Raw genomic sequence first — 21,544 nt, 5'->3', positions numbered from 1 at the left:
TTGACCTATCCAAGGTTCCTATTACGTCACATCAAATATTCCACTAAGAAAAATATTTTTGGTGGAATATTTAGCAAATTTGGTAAATAACCCAAAAATTTATATTTTGTTGTTTTCTTACTGTACCGAAAATTAACCGAACCATGACCTCTGAACCGAGGTACGTACAGAACCGAAATTTTTGGTGTACCGTTACACCCCTAGTACATACAATATGCAAATGTTGAGTTCCTTTAATTGGATGAGGGAATACAAACAGGATTTGTACTTGTACGCGGTCCAATATCGTCTCACTTTAACAATAGAAAATAATACTAGAAATTTCTACACACCGTTACAGTTAATCCAAAATGGAGCTCAAGGAGCACATAGGACCCTGGTTCTAACAGGTGCAGCAAATACTCGGTCATTGAGGACCGTGTCAATCAAGTACATGCCCACACAGTCCAGAGAATAGAGCCAAGTAACCGGCAACAAGTGTGTGTGTGTACGTGCGTGTGTGTGTGTGTGTGTGTGTACGTGCGTGTGTGTGTGTGTGTACGTGCGTGTGGGTGTTGCACGACTGCACAGAGGCATTAACAAATGTTGAGTACGGTGGCGATCATCCACGTTCATTTCTCACACGCAAATATTTGTCAGCCCAGGTGCCGGATCTCTGTTAATGCCGCACGCAGACGCGCTTTATAGAGCGCCTCCATGGCATGACCAAACATTCCGGAGACACCTTTTTCCCCACCTAAACCAGAGCATCTACTTTTTTGACAAACGGGTGTGATGTGCAATGTTGACATGTGTGACTGCTCCTTGTGTAAATGCAACACTGGACTAAGGCCTCGCCTGGCAATCCAGACAACTTCTTACCCCCCCTTGTTAAACATTGCAGACAGTGTTCACACTAATACTAACCAGCACATAATCACCAATTAAACTATCAATGTTGTTCCAGGTAGGGCTGGGCGATATGGCCTTTTATTAATATCTCTATATTTTTAGACCATGTCACGATACACCAGGGGTCAGGTACCTTTTTGGCTGAGAGAGCCAAGAAGCCAAATATTTTAAAACTTATTTCCGTAAGAGCCATATAATAATTTTTTTAACACTGAACACAACTAAACGCGTACATTTTTAAGTAAGACCAACATTTCTAGAGTGTGATAAGTCTCTTATTATTTGTAATAACATTGTTATCCTGAAGCTAACTGTGAAGGGGGCGTGGCCTGCAGCAAAGCGGGGTGTACCAGGACCGGCCTCGAAATCAGCAACAGGTGCGTAGATGGCCCACCTGGGCCTTTTTATCTAATCACCTGTCGCTATGTTATAAGCAACAGATAGGGGAGGGACGGGGTTAGGGCTGGAGCCAGAGTGCGAGCGAGGACGAAAGAGAAAAAGACAATTGCTGGAAAGCAACTGAGAGACTTATTGAAAAATAAAACAATATTGTTACCCTGAAACAGGCTCTCATGTCGGTGGTTGGTGGTCTGAAGAACCCCCAGGAGGGCAAGCCCCACACTAACCAATAATGAATAAATAACTTCTTACCATTAACGCAACTTTCTGAACAGGTGCGGTAGAAAACAGATGGATGGATTAAAAATGTATGAGAATGTTTTATATTTTAAACATTATTTTTAACACTGTGATTACAAGTGGAATTATTCATTACTTATCGTGTCAAGCAATGTCAGCTCAGATTGATCTGAGAGCCGGATGCAGTCATCAAAAGAGCCACATCTGGCTCGCGAGCCATAGGTTCCCTACCCCTGCGATACAGCATATATATCTGGATATTTTGCCTTGAATGAACACTTGATGCATATAATCACAGCAGTATGATGATTCTATGTGTCTACATTCAAACATTCTTCTTAGGCTACTTTTAAACTTTCATGCAGAGGGAAGTCACAACTAAAAGTGTATTTATGAAACAGTTATTAAGCAGTGGCACAAACATTCATGTCATTTCCAAAACAGAAAGTGAAAGATTGTCAGAGACATTTTAAAACAAGCTATGAGTGCACTTTTGTGCATGATGTCACTAAGATGACATATCAAAACAACACTAAGTTAAAGTGAACTTTTTGTACAGAACTCCACTACAATAGTTAAAAAAAATAAAGTGCACTTTTGTGCATGATGTCACACAAGATATTTCAATAAGTGTCAAATAAAAATGAGCTGCATAATAGGAAATCAAATAGTGTATGTCCTTCGCTATGTGGTAGCTTCCTGCGGACTTTGATTGAAACTTTTATCAGTAGATTGCACAGTACGGTACATATTACATACAATTGACCACTGAATGGTAAAATCCGAATAGGTTTTTCAACTTGTTCAAGTCGGCGTCCACGTTAATCAATTCATGGTAGATGTTATCTCCTTCTGTTGTTGACTATTTTTTTCATACGGTGTTAATGTGGAAATGGTTTCCTCAGTATTTTGTTGGTGTGGCACCGAAAGGAGATGTTGATATGCAAAGTTTCAAGCACTCTTCATTCTCTAGCAGGTGACTTTTCAAATGATGCTACATATTAGCAGTAATGCTACTTTTTGCAGCAACGTTTTTGCCGCATTCCTGACAAAATACGGTTGTCTGTTTGACATATTCCCGCTTGAAGCAAAAATAACCACCGCCAGACGATGGACCCCCTGCTGTTTTTCTTGGGAATTAATTCTTTCTTCATTCGCACCTTCTTTCTCTCATATTACCACTCGCACGGCTCTGCTAGCATCACAGCTAACGTTACCCATGCCGCTACCTCTGTGCTCCGCAAGGGCGTATACGTATGTGACGTATGAGGTGACAGTATGTGACGTATGTAAGGAGATGGGCTTCCTATCTGTGAAAAGGAGAGACAACAAAGAGTGAGAAGGGCCTGAAGTGTAATACCCTAATCAAAACAACATTAAATTAAAGTGCACTTTTTGTACAGAACGCCACTACAATAGTTTAAAACAAATAAAGTGCACTATTGTGCATGATGTCACACAAGATATTTCAATAATTGTCAAATAAAAATGAGCTGCATAATAAGAAATCAAATAGTGTATGTCCTTCGCTATGTGGTAGGTTTATGCAAACTTTGATTGAAACTTTTAATTAGCAGCTTGCACTGAATGGTAACACCCGAATCAATTTTTCAAATTGTTTAAGTCGGGGTCGAAGTTAATCAATTCATGGTAGACATTATCTCCTTATGTTGTTGACTTTTTTTCATACGGTGTTGTTGTGGAAATGGTTGCCTCAGTATTTTGTTGGTGTGGCACCAAACGGAGATGTTGACACGCGGAGTTTCAAGCACTCTTCATTTTCTAGCAGGTGACTTTTCAAATGATGCTACATATTAGCAGTGATGCTACTTTTTGCAGCAACGCTTTTGCCCCACACATAACAAATTACGGTTGTCTGTTTGACATATTCCCGCTTGAAGCCAAACCACCGCCAGACGATGGACCCCCTGCTGTTTTTCTTGGGACTTAATTCTTCCTTCACTCGCAACTTCTTTCTCTCATATTACCACTCGCACAGCTCTGCTAGCATCACAGCTAACGTTACCCATGCTGCTACCTCTCTGCTCTGCGAGGGCGTATACGTATGTGACGTATGTAAGAAGGAGCGCTTTCTATCTGTGAGAAGGAGAGACAAGAAAGAGTGAAAAGAGCCTGTAGTGTAATGCCCGCAGCTAAAAGCAACTGCGTGAGAACGTATACTCCAATATCACCATATTTTAGGGGTGTGACGGTACACAAAAATTTCGGTTCGGTACGTACCTCAGTTTAGAGGTCACGGTTTGGTTAATTTTCGGTACAGTAAGAAAACAACAAAATACTAATTTTTGGGTTATTTATTTACCAAATTTTTTAAACAATGGCTTTATCCTTTTAACATTGGGAACACTATAATAATTCTGCCCACATTAATCCACATTAAACTGCCTCAAGTTGTTGCTTTGATTAAATAAAATGAAAAAAAACCTTTCTTCTACATATAAAAACTGCAACATTAAACAGTTTCCACTGAAACTGTTTAATATCAACTCATCATGCTTAAATTATTACAGTATTTGGGAAGCCTGTAGTTGACTTTTATTATGTAAATGTTATATTTTTATCAACATGTGATAGCAGGGACCCTGCTATTCAAAACTAGGCTGCTACATTACTAATGATTAATGTAACTAGTGCTGAAAAATAGTACAATTGCAATAGGAGAGACTATTCATCCCCACACACAATGGAGTTCAATGAAATAACAGACAGACAGGGCTTTGCTGTCCCTAACACACACTCACGCACGCACGCACGCACGCACACACACACACACACACACACACACACACACACACACACACACACACACACACACACACACACACACACACACACACACACACACACACACACACACACACACACACACACACACACACACACACACACACACACACACACACACACACACACGCACACACAGCAAAATGAGCGAACGTTACGCTAAAAGCTTATTAGCCTTCACCTCAAGCCTATACTGTGAGCTAGCTGAGCTGCATTTTAAGTTTCTAGAAGGTCAACGGGCTCATAGTGATGTTTGTAATAGTTGTGACTGGGAAGTGTTTAGTATAATTTGGGTGGAGTACGCTGCTCCCCTGCTAAACGAATATCTCTGCTCGACGCTAAAGCATTGACTACATCGCTCTGAATACGCACTGCTGATTGGCTTTGTATGTAACCAATCAGATGGTTGTGTGGGCGGGACAATGCTGGGTGCTCACTGCTGAGACAGACGCAGAAAGCAGAGCAGCTTGTTAACACTTGTGCTTCCAAACTCGTTCGGTACGCCCGTGTAACGGTTCAATACAAATACACGTACCGTTACACCCCTACCTTATAGTCATTTTCTATATCGCACAGAGACAAACTCGCCATATATCGTGTATATCGCCCGGCCCTAATCAAAACAACACTGAATTAAAGTGCACTTTTTGTACAGAACGCCACTACAATAGTTTAAAACAAATAAAGTGCACTTTTGTGCATGATGTCACACAAGATATTTCAATAGGTGTCAAATAAAAATGAGCTGCATAATAGGAAATCAAATGTATGTCCTTCGCTATGTGGTAGGTTCCTGCGGACGTTATCTCCTTCTGTTGTTGACCATTTCTTTCATACAGTATTGATGTGGAAATGGTTGCCTCTGCGTTTTGTTGGTGTGGCACCAAAGGGAGATGTTGACATGCGGGGTTTCAAGCACTTTGCTCTGATTACTGCTTTGCACACTCTTGGCATTCTCTCGATGAGCTTCTAGAGGTAGCCACCTGAAATGGTCGTCACTTCACAGGTGTGCTTGAAGCTCATCGAGTGAATGCCAAGAGTGTGCAAAGCAGTAATCAGAGCAATGGGTGGCTATAGTTACCATAGTAACTAGTATATCATGCAAAAGCACAGATTCCAACCATTGAAATACTTCGTATAGTTCAAGACTTACGGTCATTTGAAAACATGACTGCACATCATAATGGCAGCTACAGTTTTTTGGGCATGTCCGGCGGGCCAGATTGAAAAGTTCAACGGGCCTTAATTTGCCCAGGTCTGATATAGCTTACAGGTTGTTTTGTTAGTTCAAGTTCATAAAGAAAGTTTGAGCAACAATAAGTACATTTGAACACAAAAAGTGGAGATACAATTTTTGCAGTCCAAGGCTTTCTACAACTTTATTTTACATGGACACACATTTAATTAGGACTGGGTGATATATCGATATACTCGATATATCGCGGGTTTGTCTCTGCGTGATATAGTTGCTTTTAGCTGCTGGCATTACACTACAGTCTCTTCTCACTCTTTCCTGTCTCTCCTTCACACAGACAGCAAGCACACCTCCTTACATACGTCACATACTGTCACCTCATACGTCACATACTGTCACCTCATACGTCACATACGTATACGCCCTCAAGGAGCAGAGAGGTAGCGGCATGTGTAACGTTAGCTGTGGTGCTAGTGGTAATACGAGAGAAAGAAGGTGCCAATCTGATAACAAATGAAGGAAGAATTAATTCCCAAGAAAAACAGCAGGGGCTCCATTGTCTGGCGTTGGTTTGGCTTCAAGCGGGAAGATGTTGAACAGACAACCGTAATTTGTCAAGTATGGGGCAAAAGCGTTGCTACAAAAGTAGCAACACTGCTAATATGTAGCATCATTTGAAAAGTCACCCGCTAGAGAATGAAGAGTGCTTGAAACTCCGCATGTCAACATCCCTGTTCGGTGCCACACCAACAAAATGCAGAGGCAACCATTTCCACATTAACGGCGTATGAAAAAAATAGTCAACAATTGAAGGAGATAACCTACCACTTAGCAATTTGCTTTCCTCTTATGCAGCTCATTTTTATTTGACAGTTATTGAAATATCTTGTGTGACATCATGCACAAAAGTGCACTCGTAGCTTGTTTTAAAATGTCTCTGACAATCTTGCCCTTTCTGTTTTGGAAATGACATGAATGTTTGTGCCACTGTTTAATAACTGTTTCATAAATACACTTTTAGTGGTGATTTACCTCTCTGCATGTAAGTTTAAAAGTAGCGTATATTAATGCAGTATGAAGAAGAATGTTTTAAAGTAGACACATAGAATCATCATACTGCTGTAATTATATGCATCAAGTGTTCATTCAAGGCTAAGGCACAATATCCAGATATATATAGTGTATCGTAACATGGCCTAAAAATATCCAGATATTAAATAAATGCCAATATCGCCCAGCCCTACATTTAACAGGTATTATTATTTTCATAGCAGCCTGATTACCAGCAAAGTTTATAAATAAACATCCATCCATCTTCTTTCGCTTATCCGAGGTCGGGTCGCGGGGGCAGCAGCCTAAGCACGGAAGCACCCAGACTTCCCTCTCCCCAGACACCAACATCCAAACAGTCGGCATTCCAGTGACAGCAGATATTGTACAGTGTGTGACGTTGTATTATGTTTGTTGGCTCATATGACGTCTGCAGTAAGTAATATTCAGCAAAAGGGACTCTTAAGGCCCAAGCTGTCTGTATACATGCTTTTTTTTTTTTCTTTGCTATTTGGGCTTATTGGATCCTAATTAGAATAAAAACTAAGATTAATCTTTTTATATGATGTACTTAGTCCATAAGTACACAGGTGTGTACTTCATGTTAAGTGACATGCTAATTCCTATTTTTCCAATTTTTTTTTCCAAATTCCATTGTATGTTATACTCTTCTGACACCACCAGATGGCAATGTAAGTGTCCACATAAGTGGCCGTAAGACCCCAATTCAGTAGTGTACACCAGTGGTCCCCAACCTTTTTGTAGCTTCGGACGCTTGGGGGGCGTGGGGGTGTGCGGTGTGTTTGCGGGGTTTGATTTTTTTTTTTGTCATAAAAAAGGGAGGTTTTTCGGGTTGGAGCACTAATTGTAAGTGTATCTTGTGTTTTTATGTTGATTTAATAATAATAATAAAAAAATAAAATTCATTAAAAAAAATTCTGCGGCCCGATACCGGGGAACCACTGGTGTATACAATTTTAGAAATAAGAGCTAAAAAGGTGCTGTCCACGCATGTGGCCACTAAGCCTTGAAATGATGTTTATCATTAGTTTCAGGCCCTTATAAGGACTAAAGTGACCATTAATGAATACCACCGCCGTCATTTTTGTTTTGACGTGAAGGGAGAAGAAAAAGTGTGACGATAACCACAGACCCAGACAAGTAGGGAAAGGGGTACTAATCAACATGTTCCTCACTGTTTCACCTGCACACAAGTAATAGTTTCAAAGATTTGCTCTAAAACAGTTGACTGCAAACTTCCCTAAACACCACGCCTGAATCAAATATAATCGAAGCCTGAGTACTTTTGCCATGGTTCATTTCTTTTTCCACCTGTTCTAGCATGACACGTGTTAAAAACAATACAACGCCAGGTGTTCTGTAGGGCCAACAAGCATGCATTATTAATAAGTACACCTTGCGGCTTCCTAAGTACGCCACTTTGCAATTTGTAAGCATTTTCTCCCACCGCTCTTGTGCAAACAAACACCACAGACCACATGAATCACGTTACAGCAGTATTTTTCAACCACTGTGCCGCGGCACACTATTGTGCCGTAGGAGATTATCTAATTTCACCTTGTTGGGATAAACATAGTGTTTGCAAACCAGTAATTATAGTCTGCCAATGATGCGTTGATGTTGAGTGTGGGTGCTGTCTAGAGCTCGGCAGAGTAACCGTGTAATACTCTTACATATCAGTAGGTGGCCGCAGGTAGCCTATTGCTTTGCAGATGTCGCAAACAGCGGGAGGCAGGGTGCAGGTAAAAAGGTGTATAATGTTTAAACCAAAAATAAACAAAAGGTGAGTCCCCCTAAGAAAAGGTATTGAAGCTTAGGGAAGGCTATGCAAACGAAGCTAAAACTGAACTGGCTACAAATTTAACAAAAACAGAATGCTGGACGACAGCAAAGACTTACTGTGGAGCAAAGACAATGTACATCTGAACATGACATGACAATCAACAATGTCCCCACGAAGAAGGATAAAAACAACTGAAATAGTCTTGATTGCTAAAACAAAAGTAGATACGGGAAATATTGCTCAAAGGAAGACATGAAACTGCAACAGGAAAATACCAAAAAAAGGGAAAAAGCCAACAAAATAAGAACACAAGATAAGAAATAAAACACTACACACAGGAAAAGAGCAAAAAAGTCCAAATAAGTCCGGGTGTGATGTGACAGGTGGTGACCGTACACCTACTTTGAGACAAGAGCTGTAGTGATGCATGCTTGGTTATGCTTTAAAGCAAACCTGGGCAAATTAAGGCCCGGGGGCCACATGCGGCCCATTAAACTTTTCAATCTGGCCCGCTGGACATTCCCAAATAATTGTTTTAGATCTTTAAGATGGAAAGTGTAGCTGCCATTATGTTGTGCACTCATGTTTTCAAATTAATGTACCATATTTTTCGGAGAATAAGTCGTTCCGGAGTATACGTCGCAGCTGCCGAAAAGGCATAATAAAGAAGGAAAAAAACATATATAAGAATAGACATTTGAAAGGCAATTTAAAATAGAAACCCCGTTTCCATGAGTTGGGAAATTGTGTTAGATGTAAATATAAACAGAATACAATGATTTGCAAATCCTTTTCAACCCATATTCAGTTGAATATGCTACAAAGACAACATATTTGATGTTCAAACTCATAACCTTTTTTATGTGTGCAAATAATCATTAACTTTAGAATTTGATGCCAGCAACACGTGACAAAGAAGTTGGGAAAGGAATGTTCATCAAACACTTATTTGGAACATCCCACAGGTGTGCAGGCTAATTGGGAACAGGTGGGTGCCATGATTGGGTATAAAAACAGCTTCCATGAAATGCTAAGTAATTCACAAACAATGATGGGGCGAGAGTCACCTACTTGTAAGCAAATAGTCAAACAGTTTTAGAACATTTCTCAACGAGCTATTGCAAGGAATTTAGGGATTTTACCATCTAAAGTCCGAAAAATCATCAAAAAGTTCAGAGAATCTGGAGAAATCACTGCGCGTAAACGATGATATTACGGACTTTTGATCCCTCAGGCGGTACTGCATCAAAAACAGACATCGGTGTGTAAAGGATATCACCACATGGGCTCAGGAAAACTTCATAAAACCACTGTCAGTAACTACAGTTGGTCGCTACATCTGTAAGTGCAAGTTAAAGCTCTGCTATGCAAAGCAAAACCCATTTATCAACAACACCAATGAACGCCGCCGGCTTCGCTGGGCCCGAGCTCATCTAAGATGGACTGATGCAAAGTGGAAAGATGTTCTGTGGTCTGAAGAGTCCACATTTCAAATTATATTTAAAAACTGTGGACGTGGTATCCTCAGGAACAAAGAGGAAAATAATCATCCGGATTGTTGTAGGCGCAAAGTTGAAAAGCCAGCATGTGTGATGGTATGGGGGTGCATTAGTGCCCAAGGCATGGGTAACTTACACATCTGTGAAGGCACCATTAATGCTGAATGGTCCATACAGGTTCTGGAGCAACATATGTTGTCATCCAAGCAACGTTATCATGGACGCCCCTGCTTATTTCAGCAAAACAATGCCCCGCCACGTGTTACAACAGCGTGGCTTTGTAGTAAAAGAGTGCGGGTACATTCCTGGCCCGCCTGCAGTCCAGACCTGTCTCCCATGGAAAATGTGTGGCGCATTATGAAGCGTAAAATACGACAGCGGAGACTCCGGACATTTGAACGACTGAAGCTCTACATAAAACAAGAATGGGAAAGAATTCCACTTTCAAAGCTTCAACAATGAGTTTCCTCAGTTCCCAAACGTTTGAGTGTTGTTAAAAGAAAAGGTGATGTAACACAGTGGTGAACATGCCCTTTCCCAACTACTTTGGCACGTGTTGCAGCCATTAAATTCTAAGTTAGTTATTATTTGCAAAAAAAAAAAGTTTATGAGTTTGAACATCAAATATGTTGTCTTTGACGTGCATTCAACTGAATATGGGTTGAAAAGGATTCGCAAATCATTGTATTCCTTTTATATTTACAACTAACACAATTTCCCAACTCATATGGAAACGGGGTTTGTATATTAAGGCCATGCAGAATAAGGCATTAATAAATAAAAAAGAGTCCAATATGATTTAATGTAAGTGGACTATTGATCACATTTATTTATTCTTTTATGTATTTATTTGACAGACCCAGTACAATGAAACATTGCTACCCATAGGCAACCAATGTCAAAGTACATAAGACTTCTGGCCACAGGCTCATTTGCAACCCTCCTCCCTGGTAAGACTTAAAAGTAGAGAAAAGTGTAAAAAAAAACATGCAAAAGGATTAAAACAAGTACAAAATAAAAATAAAAACCACATTGAAAATAATTTGCCGCATTTGTCCATACTACACCCAGTTCTTGTGCTCACACTTCTTATTTTCCTTAAGCCACTTTTTCATTAAAAAAAAAAAAAGTTTAATGTCCGACTGTGACTTTATCTCCAGTGGCAGAGAGTTCCACAGATGTGAGATCTTCACTGAGAATGCAGACTGAGCAGAAGTGGTCCACCACATTTTAACTCTACAGCTCCAGTCTGCACACCTTCACTACTGTACCTTTGTATTTCTTCACACATCACCTTGTCTAATCCATTAAGACACTTAAAACAGCTTTTAAAAATGAGAAATGTATAAAATGATCCAATCTTATCGTGTTATATTTTTGGGTAATACTGCAGTGGTGATGCTTCATTGGTTTTTGGTCAAATACATTTAGTGACTGTTTGTATAATGACAACAGAGACTTCACTACACATCTCACGGCCTGTCCCCAGACCGCGGCACAATAAGACGTACGATTCCCGGGCACAGCCACCGCTGCTGCTCACTGCTCCCCTCACCTATGTTGAAGAGGTTCATTTAGCCTTCTGATGTATATATATATATACACACATGTATATAAATGGATGATTTATATAGGCTAAGGTAAAGTTTTGTACCTGACAAGTTTTGGCTATCTTGCTTTTGCAGCCTTCATCAGAGCTGTCACGTCATGTTAGCGTGACGCCCCTCACCTCCCAGGAGGTGGTGAAGGGTGATGAGTCAAATGCAGAGGATAATCTCACCACACCTTGTGTGTGTGTGACAATCAGTGCTACTTTAAGTTATTTACTAGTTAGAATGCATAAAAAAGAATTGTGAATGATGGGCATTTTTTTAAAGTGCATTTCCCTTTCATTACTAATAACTATAGATGTCCGATAATGGCTTTTTTGCCGATATCCGATATTGTCCAACTCTTAAATACTGATACCGATATATACAGTCGTGGAATGAACATATTATGATGCCTCATTTTGTTGTGATGCATTAAACAATGTAACAAGGTTTTACAAAATAAATCCACTCAAGTTATGGAAAAAAATGCCAACATGGCACTGCCATATTTATTATTGAAGTCACAAAGTGCATTATTTTTTTTTAACATGCCTCAAAACAGCAGCTTGGAATTTGGGACATGCTCTCCCTGAGAGAGTATGAGGAGGTTGAGGGGGGCGGGGGGCAGGGGATACCGGGGGGTGTATATTGTAGCGTCCCGGAAGAGTTAGTGCTGCAAGGGGTTCTGGGTATTTGTTCTGTTGTGTTTATGTTGTGTGACGGTGCGGATGTTCTCCCGAAATATGTTTGTCATTCTTGTTTGGTGTGGGTTCACAGTGTGGCTCATATTTGTAACAGTGTTAAAGTTGTTTATACGGCCACCCTCAGTGTGACCTGTATGGCTGTTGAACAAGTATGCCTTGCATTCACTTGTGTGTGTGGAAAGCCGTAGATATTATGTGACTGGGCATTGCCTTTAAGGTTTATTGGCGCTCTGTACTTCTCCCTACGTCCGTGTACCACTCCGTAAAGCGGCGTTATAAAAAGTCATAAATTTTACTTTTTGAAACCGATAATTTCCGATATTACATTTTAAAGCATTTATCGGCCGATAATATCGGCAGCCCGATATTATCGGACATCTCTATTTTTCACGTAAGGATCCCAAAAAAGGGACAAGCGGTAGTAAATTGATGGATGTATGAATACATACAAATGATGATGACGATGATGATGATGATGATGATGAATAACAAAAAGTTGCTTTTTTTCAATTTAAAAGTGTAACTTTTTTTTTTAGCCTTTTAGAAGAAAATACATGCATCGTTGCAGATTGTGCAAGTTGACGATGATGTCATATAGACCACGCCCATAGCCACGCCCCCCAACACCATAGGTATGTTGGCAATCACAACGAGTAACAAAAAGTTGCTTTTTTAAATTTAAAAGTGTATCTTTTTTTTTAGCCTTTTGGACGAAAATACATGCACCGTTGCAGATTGAGCAAAGTTGACGATGATGTCATATAGACCACGCCCCCCAACACCATAGGTATGTTGGCAATCACAAAGAGTAACAAAGAGTTGCTTTTTTTAATCTAAAAGTGTAACTTTTTTTAGCCTTCTGGAAGAAAATACATGCATCGTTGCAGATTGTGCAAATTGACGATGATGTCATATAGACCACGCCCCCCAATGCCATAGGTATGTTGGCAATCACAAAGAGTAACAAGGAGTTACTTTTTTAAATTTAAAAGTCTAACTTTTATTTAGCCTTTTGGAAGAAAATACATGCATGTTGCAGAATGTGCAAGTTGACGATGATGTCATATAGACCACGCCCCCCAACGCCACAGGTATGTTGGCAATCACAAAGAGTAACAAAGAGTTGTTTTTTTAAATTTAAAAGTGTAACTTTTTTTTTTTTTAGACTTTTGGAAGAAAATACATGCATCGTTGCAGAATGTGCAAGTTGACGATGATGTCATATAGACCACGCCCCCCAACGCCATAGGTATGTTGGCAATCACAAAGAGTAACAAAGAGTTGTTTTTTTAAATTTAAAAGTGTAACTTTTTTTTTTTAGACTTTTGGAAGAAAATACATGCATCGTTGCAGATTGTGCAAATTGAAGACGATGTCATACATAGACCACGCCCATAGCCACGCCCCCAACGCCAGAGGTATGTTGGCAATCACAAAGAGTTGCTTTTTTAAATTCAAAAGTGTAACTTTTTTTTTGCCTTTTGGAAGAAAATACATGCTTGTTGCAGATTGTGCAAGTTGACGATGATGTCATATAGACCACGCCCCCCAATGCCATAGGTATGTTGGCAATTACAAAGAGTAACAAGGAGTTACTTTTTTAAATTTAAAAGTCTAACTTTTATTTAGCCTTTTGGAAGAAAATACATGCATGTTGCAGAATGTGCAAGTTGACGATGATGTCATATAGACCACGCCCCCCAACGCCATAGGTATGTTGGCAATCACAAAGAAAAACAAAGAGTTGCTTTTTTAAATTTAAAAGAGTAACTTTTTTTTTTTTAGCCTTTTTGAAGAAAATACATGCATCGTTGCAGATTGTGCAAATAGAAGATGATGTCATATATAGACCACGCCCCCCAACACCAGAGGTATGTTGGCAATCACAATGAGTTGCTTTTTTAAATTTAAAAGTGTAAATTTTTTTTAGCCTTTTGGAAGAAAATACATGCCTGTTGCAGATAGTGCAAGTTGACGATGATGTCATATAGACCACGCCCCCCAATGCCATAGGTATGTTGGCAATCACAAAGAGTAACTTTTTTAAATTTAAAAGTGTAACTTTTTTTTTTTAGCCTTTTGGAGGAAAATACATGCATCGTTGCAGATTGTGCAAGTTGACGATGATGTCATATAGACCACGCCCCCCAACGCCATAGGTATGTTGGCAATCACAAAGAGTAACTTTTTTAAATTTAAAAGTGTAACTTTTTTTTTTTTAGCCTTTTTGAAGAAAATACATGCATCGTTGCAGATTGTGCAAATTGACGATGATGTCATATAGACCACGCCCCCCAACACCACAGGTATGTTGGCAATCACAAAGAGTAACAAAGAGTTGCTTTTTTTAATCTAAAAGTGTAGCTTCTTTTTAGCCTTTTTGAAGAAAATACATGCATCGTTGCAGATTGTGCAAATTGAAGACGATGTCATATATAGACCACGCCCATAGCCACGCCCCCCAACGCCAGAGGTATGTTGGCAATCACAAAGAGTTGCTTTTTTAAATTTAAAAGTGTAACTTTTTTTTGCCTTTTGGAAGAAAATAAATGCCTGTTGCAGATTGTGCAAGTTGACGATGATGTCATGTAGACCACGCCCCCCAACGCCATAGGTATGTTGGCAATCACAAAGAGTAACAAGGAGTTACTTTTTTAAATTTAAAAGTGTAACTTTTTTTAGCCTTTTGGAAGAAAATACATGCATGTTGCAGAATGTGCAAGTTGACGATGATGTCATATAGACCACGCCCCCCAACGCCATAGGTATGTTGGCAATCACAAAGAGTAACAAAGAGTTGCTTTTTTAAATTTAAAAGTGTAACTTTTTTTTTTAGCCTTTTGGAGGAAAATACATGCATCGTTGCAGATTGTGCAAGTTGACGATGATGTCATGTAGACCACGCCCCCCAATGCCACAGGTATGTTGGCAATCACAAAGAGTAAAAACGAGTTGCTTTTTTTAATCTAAAAGTGTAACTTTTTTTAGCCTTTTGGAAGAAAATACATGCATGTTGCAGAATGTGCAAGTTGACGATGATGTCATATAGACCACGCCCCCCAACGCCATAGGTATGTTGGCAATCACAAAGAGTAACAAAGAGTTGCTTTTTTAAATTTAAAAGTGTAACTTTTTTTTTTAGCCTTTTGGAGGAAAATACATGCATCGTTGCAGATTGTGCAAGTTGACGATGATGTCATATACAGACCACGCCCCCCAATGCCACAGGTATGTTGGCAGTCACAAAGAGTAAAAACGAGTTGCTTTTTTTAATCTAAAAGTGTAACTTTTTTTAGCCTTTTGGAAGAAAATACATGCATCGTTGCAGAATTTGCAAATTGACGATGATGTCATATAGACCACGCCCCCCAACGCCACAGGTATGTTGGCAATCACAAAGAGTAACAAAGAGTTTCTTTTTTCAATTTAAAAGTGTAACTTTTTTTTTTAGCTTTTTGGAAGATTTGCAAATTGTGCAAATTGAAGATGATGTCATATATAGACCACGCCCATAGCCACGCCCCCCAACGCCCGAGGTATGTTGGCAATCACAGAGAGTTGCTTTTTTAAATTTAAAAGTGTAATTTTTTTTTAGCCTTTTGGAAGAAAATACAAGCATGTTGCAGATTGTGCAAGTTGACGATGATGTAATACAGACCACGCCCCCCAATGCCACAGTTATGTTGGCAATCACAAAGAGTAACAAAGAGTTGCTTTTTTTAATCTAAAAGTGTAACTTATTTTTAGCCTTTTGGAAGAAAATACATGCTTCGTTGCAGAATGTGCAAATTGACGATGATGCCATATATAGACCACGCCCATAGCCACGCCCCCAACGCCAGAGGTATGTTGGCAATCACAAAGAGTTGCTTTTTTAAATTTAAAAGTGTAACTTTTTTTAGCCTTTTGGAAGAAAATACATGCCTGTTGCAGATTGTGCAAGTTGACGATGATGTCATGTAGACCACGCCCCCCAACACCACAGTTATGTTGGCAATCTGCCGCTCTTTGAGAATGTGTTTCCCGCAAATAGCAATAGAAAAAAACTAACATTGCAACTGAATGTGTGTGTTTTTGTTTTTTGCCGATGGCATTGGTGCAATAAATCCAAAAAAGCGTCTCCTACCTGTGTAACCTGCAATCCAACCCCAGGACGACACCATGGCCAGCATCCACTTGAACATGATGCCCTCCAGCTGCCAGAAGGTGAAGCGGTGCCATATTCTCAGCGGCTGCAGCACCAGCAGGCAGAGGCAGTAGGACGGGATGGCCACACAGTTGTTGAGGAACATGAACACGAAGCGCAGCGCCGACTTGAGCAGAACCCAGCCCAGTTTCCCGGCCTCGTCCACGAGCTGGGCCATCGTGATCCTCTCCGACTGCAGAGGACGGGAAGGATAAAAAAGGGGAAGGGAGAGTTGTGTGGCAAATCTGTGCAGGCTCAGGAAGTTGAAGGCCTACTGAAAGCCACTACTAGCGACCACAGTCTGATAGTTTATATATCAATGATGAAATATTAACATTGCAACACATGCCAATACGGCCGCTTTGGTTTACTAAATTGCAATTTTAAATTTCCTGCAAGGTATCCTGTTAAAAATGTCACGGAATGATGAAGCTTATGATGGCGCGTGACGTCACCTGTGGTAGCGGACATGTTCTCCCAGCACCGATCACGGCTAAAATTAGTCGGGTTTTATAGCATAATTACACAGTATTCTGGACTTCTGTGTGCTGAATCTTTTGCAATTTGTTCAATGAATAATGGAGACGTCAAAGAAGAAAGATGTTGGTGGGAAGCGGTGTATTGCAGCTGTCTTTAGCAACACAAACACAGCCGGTGTTTCCTTGTTTACATTCCCGAAGGTGAAGCTTTACTATGGAACAGAGCGGTCAAGCGAACATGTTTCTCTACCACCTGTCAACCGGCAGGTTTCGGGGAGAAAATTGTGGTAATAAGTCGGCTCTTACCATAAACATGAGCGGAGCTCGTGTCGTTCCTCCTGCAGCTGTCAAAGAGGCAGCTGCGACTCTCTCGGCTCCTCCATGAATTCCCTCAGAGACACTGGCGGTCGCCACACGCCTCCGACTTTCAGGTATGACTACATAATCTCACTAAAACACTAGTAACACAATAAGCAGGTAAGGGATTTTCCAGAATTATCCTAGTAAATGTGTCTAATAACATCTGAATCGCTCCCACTGCCCTCATCTTATTTTTTTTCTTCTTGTCCTTCACTCTCACTATCCTCATCCACGAATCTCTCATTCTCGCTCAAATTAATAGGGAAATCGTCGCTTCCTCGGTCCGAATCGCTCTCGCTGCTGGTGGCCATGATTGCAAACAATGTGAGGATGTGAGGAGCCCTACAACCCGTGACGTCACGCGCACATCGCCTGCTACTTCCGGTACAGGCAAGGCTTTTTTATTAGCGACCAAAAGTTGCGAACTTTATCGTCGAGGTTCTCTACTAAATCCTTTCCGCAAAAATATGGCAATATTGCGAAATGATCAAGTATGACACATAGAATGGACCTGCTATCCCCGTTTAAAGGCCTACTGAAAGCCACTACTAGCGACCACACAGTCTGATAGTTTATATATCAATGATGAAATATTAACATTGCAACACATGCCAATACGGCCTTTTTAGTTTACTAAATTACAATTTTAAATTTCCCGCGGAGTTTCCTGTTGAAAACGTCGCGGAATGATGACGCGATGACGACGCGTGTTTGTGACGTTATTGGCCCAGCATCACTTACGGCTAAAAATCGTCTCTTTTCATCGCATAATTACACAGTATTTTGGACATCTGTGTTGATGAATCTTTTGCAATTTGTTCAATTAATAATGGAGAAGTCAAAGTAGAAAGATGGAGGTGGGAAACTATTAGCCTTTAGCCACACAAACACACGGTGGTTCCTTGTTTAAAATTCCCGAAGGTGAAGATTTACTATGGATCAGAGCGGTCAAGCGAACACCGGCAGTTTTCGGTGAGAAGATTGTGGAAATAAGTCGCCTCTAACCGGAGATCAGCGAAGCCAGCGTCCTACTGCAGATTCGTGATTTCTCTCAGAGACTCTAGCGTCAAAACGGGCGACGTGGCGCAGTGGAAGAGTGGCCGTGCTCAACCCGAGGGTCCCCGGTTCAATCCCCACCTAGTACCAACCTCGTCACGTCCGTTGTGTCCTGAGCAAGACACTTCACCCTTGATCCTGATGGGTGCCGGTTAGCGCCTTGCATGGCAGTTCCCTCCATCAGTGTGTGAATGTGTGTGTGTGAATGGGTAAATGTGGAAGTAGTGTCAAATCGCTTTGAGTACCTTGAAGTACAACCCATTTAAAACACACCCCTCCGACTTTAAGGTACTATTTAACTCACTAAAACACTAGCAACACAATAGGCAGATAAGGGATATTCCAGAATTATGCTAGGAAATGTGTCTAAAACCATCTGAATCGCTCTCACTCCAATCACCTTTTTTTTTTCTAGTCCTTCATTCTAAATTTCCTCATCCACGAATCTTTCATCCTCGCTCAAATTAATGGGTAAATTGTCGCTTTCCCGGTCCGAATAGCTCTCGCTGCTGCTGGCTGTCACGCCAAATTTCTTCCCCCCTACAAAAACCTTCCCCCCCGGTAGAAATCTGGCGTGACAGCCCCTCTAATGCTTGAAGGACCCCGATGAGGGTGGAAGGACCTTAAAGCAGCCCACACAGCTGCCTGTTTTAAAAGCATTATAATTGGCTGATTGTCATTGGTGAAAAATAACGGTGAGGAAAAAATATTAGCATTCCAGCATGCTAACCTTACAAGCTATTTTTGCTTCGCTAACCGTTAAGAGTCATATAACTTGGTATTGTCACTGCTGTCGCGCCAAATTTCTTCTACCGGGGGTAAGGTTTTCGTAGGGGGGAAGAAATTTTGCGTGACACGGCCATGATTGTGTAACCTATTTTTATGGTTTTGCCTGTTTGTGTTGTTTTTGGCACTCATCCTGTTATTGTGTTGAAATGAGGACGTTTCTTTTTGTAGGAGGGGAGGTATTAACCTATTTTTATGGTTTTGCCTCTTTGTGATGTTAAGTTCCTGTTATACAGTATATGCCATGAGCTCTTATTTTGTAGGTAAAAAGAACGGAAATGATGTCATCTTGGAGTGGAGCGGAGTTTTGAAAGTAACGAAAATAAAGTGGTCCTCGTGTAAAACTAGAGCCTCCGTGTTTGTTATTTTATAGTGTTATACAGTATAGGTGACTTATATACAATTGCAAACAATGTGAGGAACCCTACAACCCGTGACGTCACACGCAAACAATGTGAGGATGTGAGGAGCCCTACAGCCCGTGACGTCACGCGCACATCGTCTGCTACTTCCGGTACAGGCAAGGCTTTTTTTATTAGCGATCAAAAGTTGCGAACTTTATCGTGGATGTTCCCTACTAAATCCTTTACGCTAAAATATGGCAATATTGCGAAATGATCAAGTATGACACATGGAATGGACCTGCTATCCCCGTTTAAATTAGAACATCTCATTTCAGTAGGCCTTTAACGCAGTCTTCTGCTGATAAGAGAGAGCTCGCAAAAACGAGGTCATGGTGTGACACTTGAACGCACCATTTCTCTATCTGAATAGCTCAGTGCAAATGACATAAAGATGACTTTATGACATTCTAGCTGGATATTTGTAAAAAAAAATATTTATATAAGCTTGTAATTGTGACTTGACCGCCGACTTACCTTAATATCGTCACGGAAGCATCCAAATGTAGCAAAAAGCTAAACGCGTTGAAGCAGCAAACCTACAGCAATAAAGTAGCCCTTTTCCTAGTGGCAGACATGGCGGGTCCTTTTTTTTGCCAAATATAAGGGGAACGTGTTGATTTTTCAAAAAAAAATGTCAACAACCCCCACGCGTTAAATTCGCTATCAGACCCATCTAGGCGACGTTGTTCCGGGGGAGCTGCGGGCTGAATCCCGGTGGCTAGCTGGCTGGCTAGCTCGCTAGCTAGCTAGCTCCAGTTGAGCGCGCTCGGCTCCATCGCAGTCAGACACCGGGTTAGTTCCACACGGAGGCATCCTCGGCCAGCTTAGGTCGCTGGCGCTTATCCACGCTCCCTCCGGATGAAAGAGACGCGCGGGTACGGCGTACAATCGCCGGGGCGGAGGGTGGAGGGTTGGGTTGGGGGGGGGGTGGGGGGCGTAAACGTAGTGGAGGGAGATGTTTCGGTGGCACCCGTTATCTGTCCGGAAAGACGCGATTTACATTGCGTCAAGTCACACAGCGTGCCGGAAACGAAGCGGGAAGCGAGTTTTCTCCCTTCAAAATAAAATATCTAAAAATAATAATAATTTATGACGACACATTAAAATGTCCTTATAAAAATATGCCACATAGTTCATTAGTCTATTTGTGGTAAAAAAAAATAAAAATGCTGCTCATGCTCATATTTTTTAATAAAATGGAGATAGCTTTGTTTGTATTTTGGAAGTCCAATACCGGAAGTTAAGCTTTTTACTACAAGTATTGCTTCACTTGGCTCCATAAATCAGTGTTTTTCAACCACTGTGCCGCGGTACAAGAGTGTAACCGTGACATATTGTCTGGTGTGATGAGGACATACGTGCCAATTTGAGACCTCAGAATTAGGGAGATATTTAAAAGGCCCACTGGGACTGTATGTGTGTGTGTATATATATATATATATATATATATATATATATATATATATATATATATATATATATATATATATATATATATATATATATATATATATATATATATATATATATATATATATATATATATATATATATATGTGTGTGTGTGTGATCAATTGTACGGAGAATGTACTGTACTGTGCATTCTACTAATAAAAGTTTATATTAATCAATCAATCAATCAACATCCTCGGTAGGGCCCACATAAGGGCAAGGAAAAACACACCCCAGTGGGACGTCGACAATGATGACTATGAGAAACCTTGGAGAGGACAGCATATGTATATATGTGTGTGTACATATATGTATATATATATATGCACATATATGTGTATATATATATATTTGTGTATATATATATATATATATATATATATATGTGTATATATATATATATATATATATATATATATGTATATGTATATATATGTATACATATATATATATATATATATATATATATATATATATATACAGTATATCCATCCATCCATCCATTTTCTAACGCTTATTTCCTTTGGGGTCGCAGGGGGCGCTGGTGCCTATCTCAGCTACAATTGGGCGAAAGGCGGGATACAGCCTGGACAAGTCGCCACCTCATCGCAGGGCATATACATATGTATATATATGTATATG

The 21,544-nt window shown here is 40.4% G+C and overlaps 1 protein-coding gene across 1 annotated transcript in view; it reads right to left on the bottom strand.

Annotated features, from left to right (window-relative positions):
• The window catches only part of lpgat1 (lysophosphatidylglycerol acyltransferase 1), a 106,574-nt gene extending 86,179 nt beyond the window's left edge, over positions 1-20,395 (bottom strand). The window contains exons 1-2 of the mRNA XM_061886773.1: positions 19,925-20,395; positions 16,306-16,558 (exon numbers count right to left, since the gene is read on the bottom strand). Of these exons, the coding sequence (XP_061742757.1) occupies positions 16,306-16,543 (238 nt within the window). The 5' untranslated portion in view covers positions 16,544-16,558; positions 19,925-20,395. The remainder of the gene's footprint in view (positions 1-16,305; positions 16,559-19,924) is intronic.
• Between the last annotated feature and the right edge of the window lie 1,149 nt (positions 20,396-21,544).

The sequence above is a fragment of the Nerophis ophidion genome, linkage group LG24 (genome assembly GCF_033978795.1).
Source record: "Nerophis ophidion isolate RoL-2023_Sa linkage group LG24, RoL_Noph_v1.0, whole genome shotgun sequence".
Taxonomy (NCBI): Eukaryota; Metazoa; Chordata; class Actinopteri; order Syngnathiformes; family Syngnathidae; genus Nerophis; species Nerophis ophidion.
This window is presented reverse-complemented; position numbering and strand designations above follow the sequence as displayed.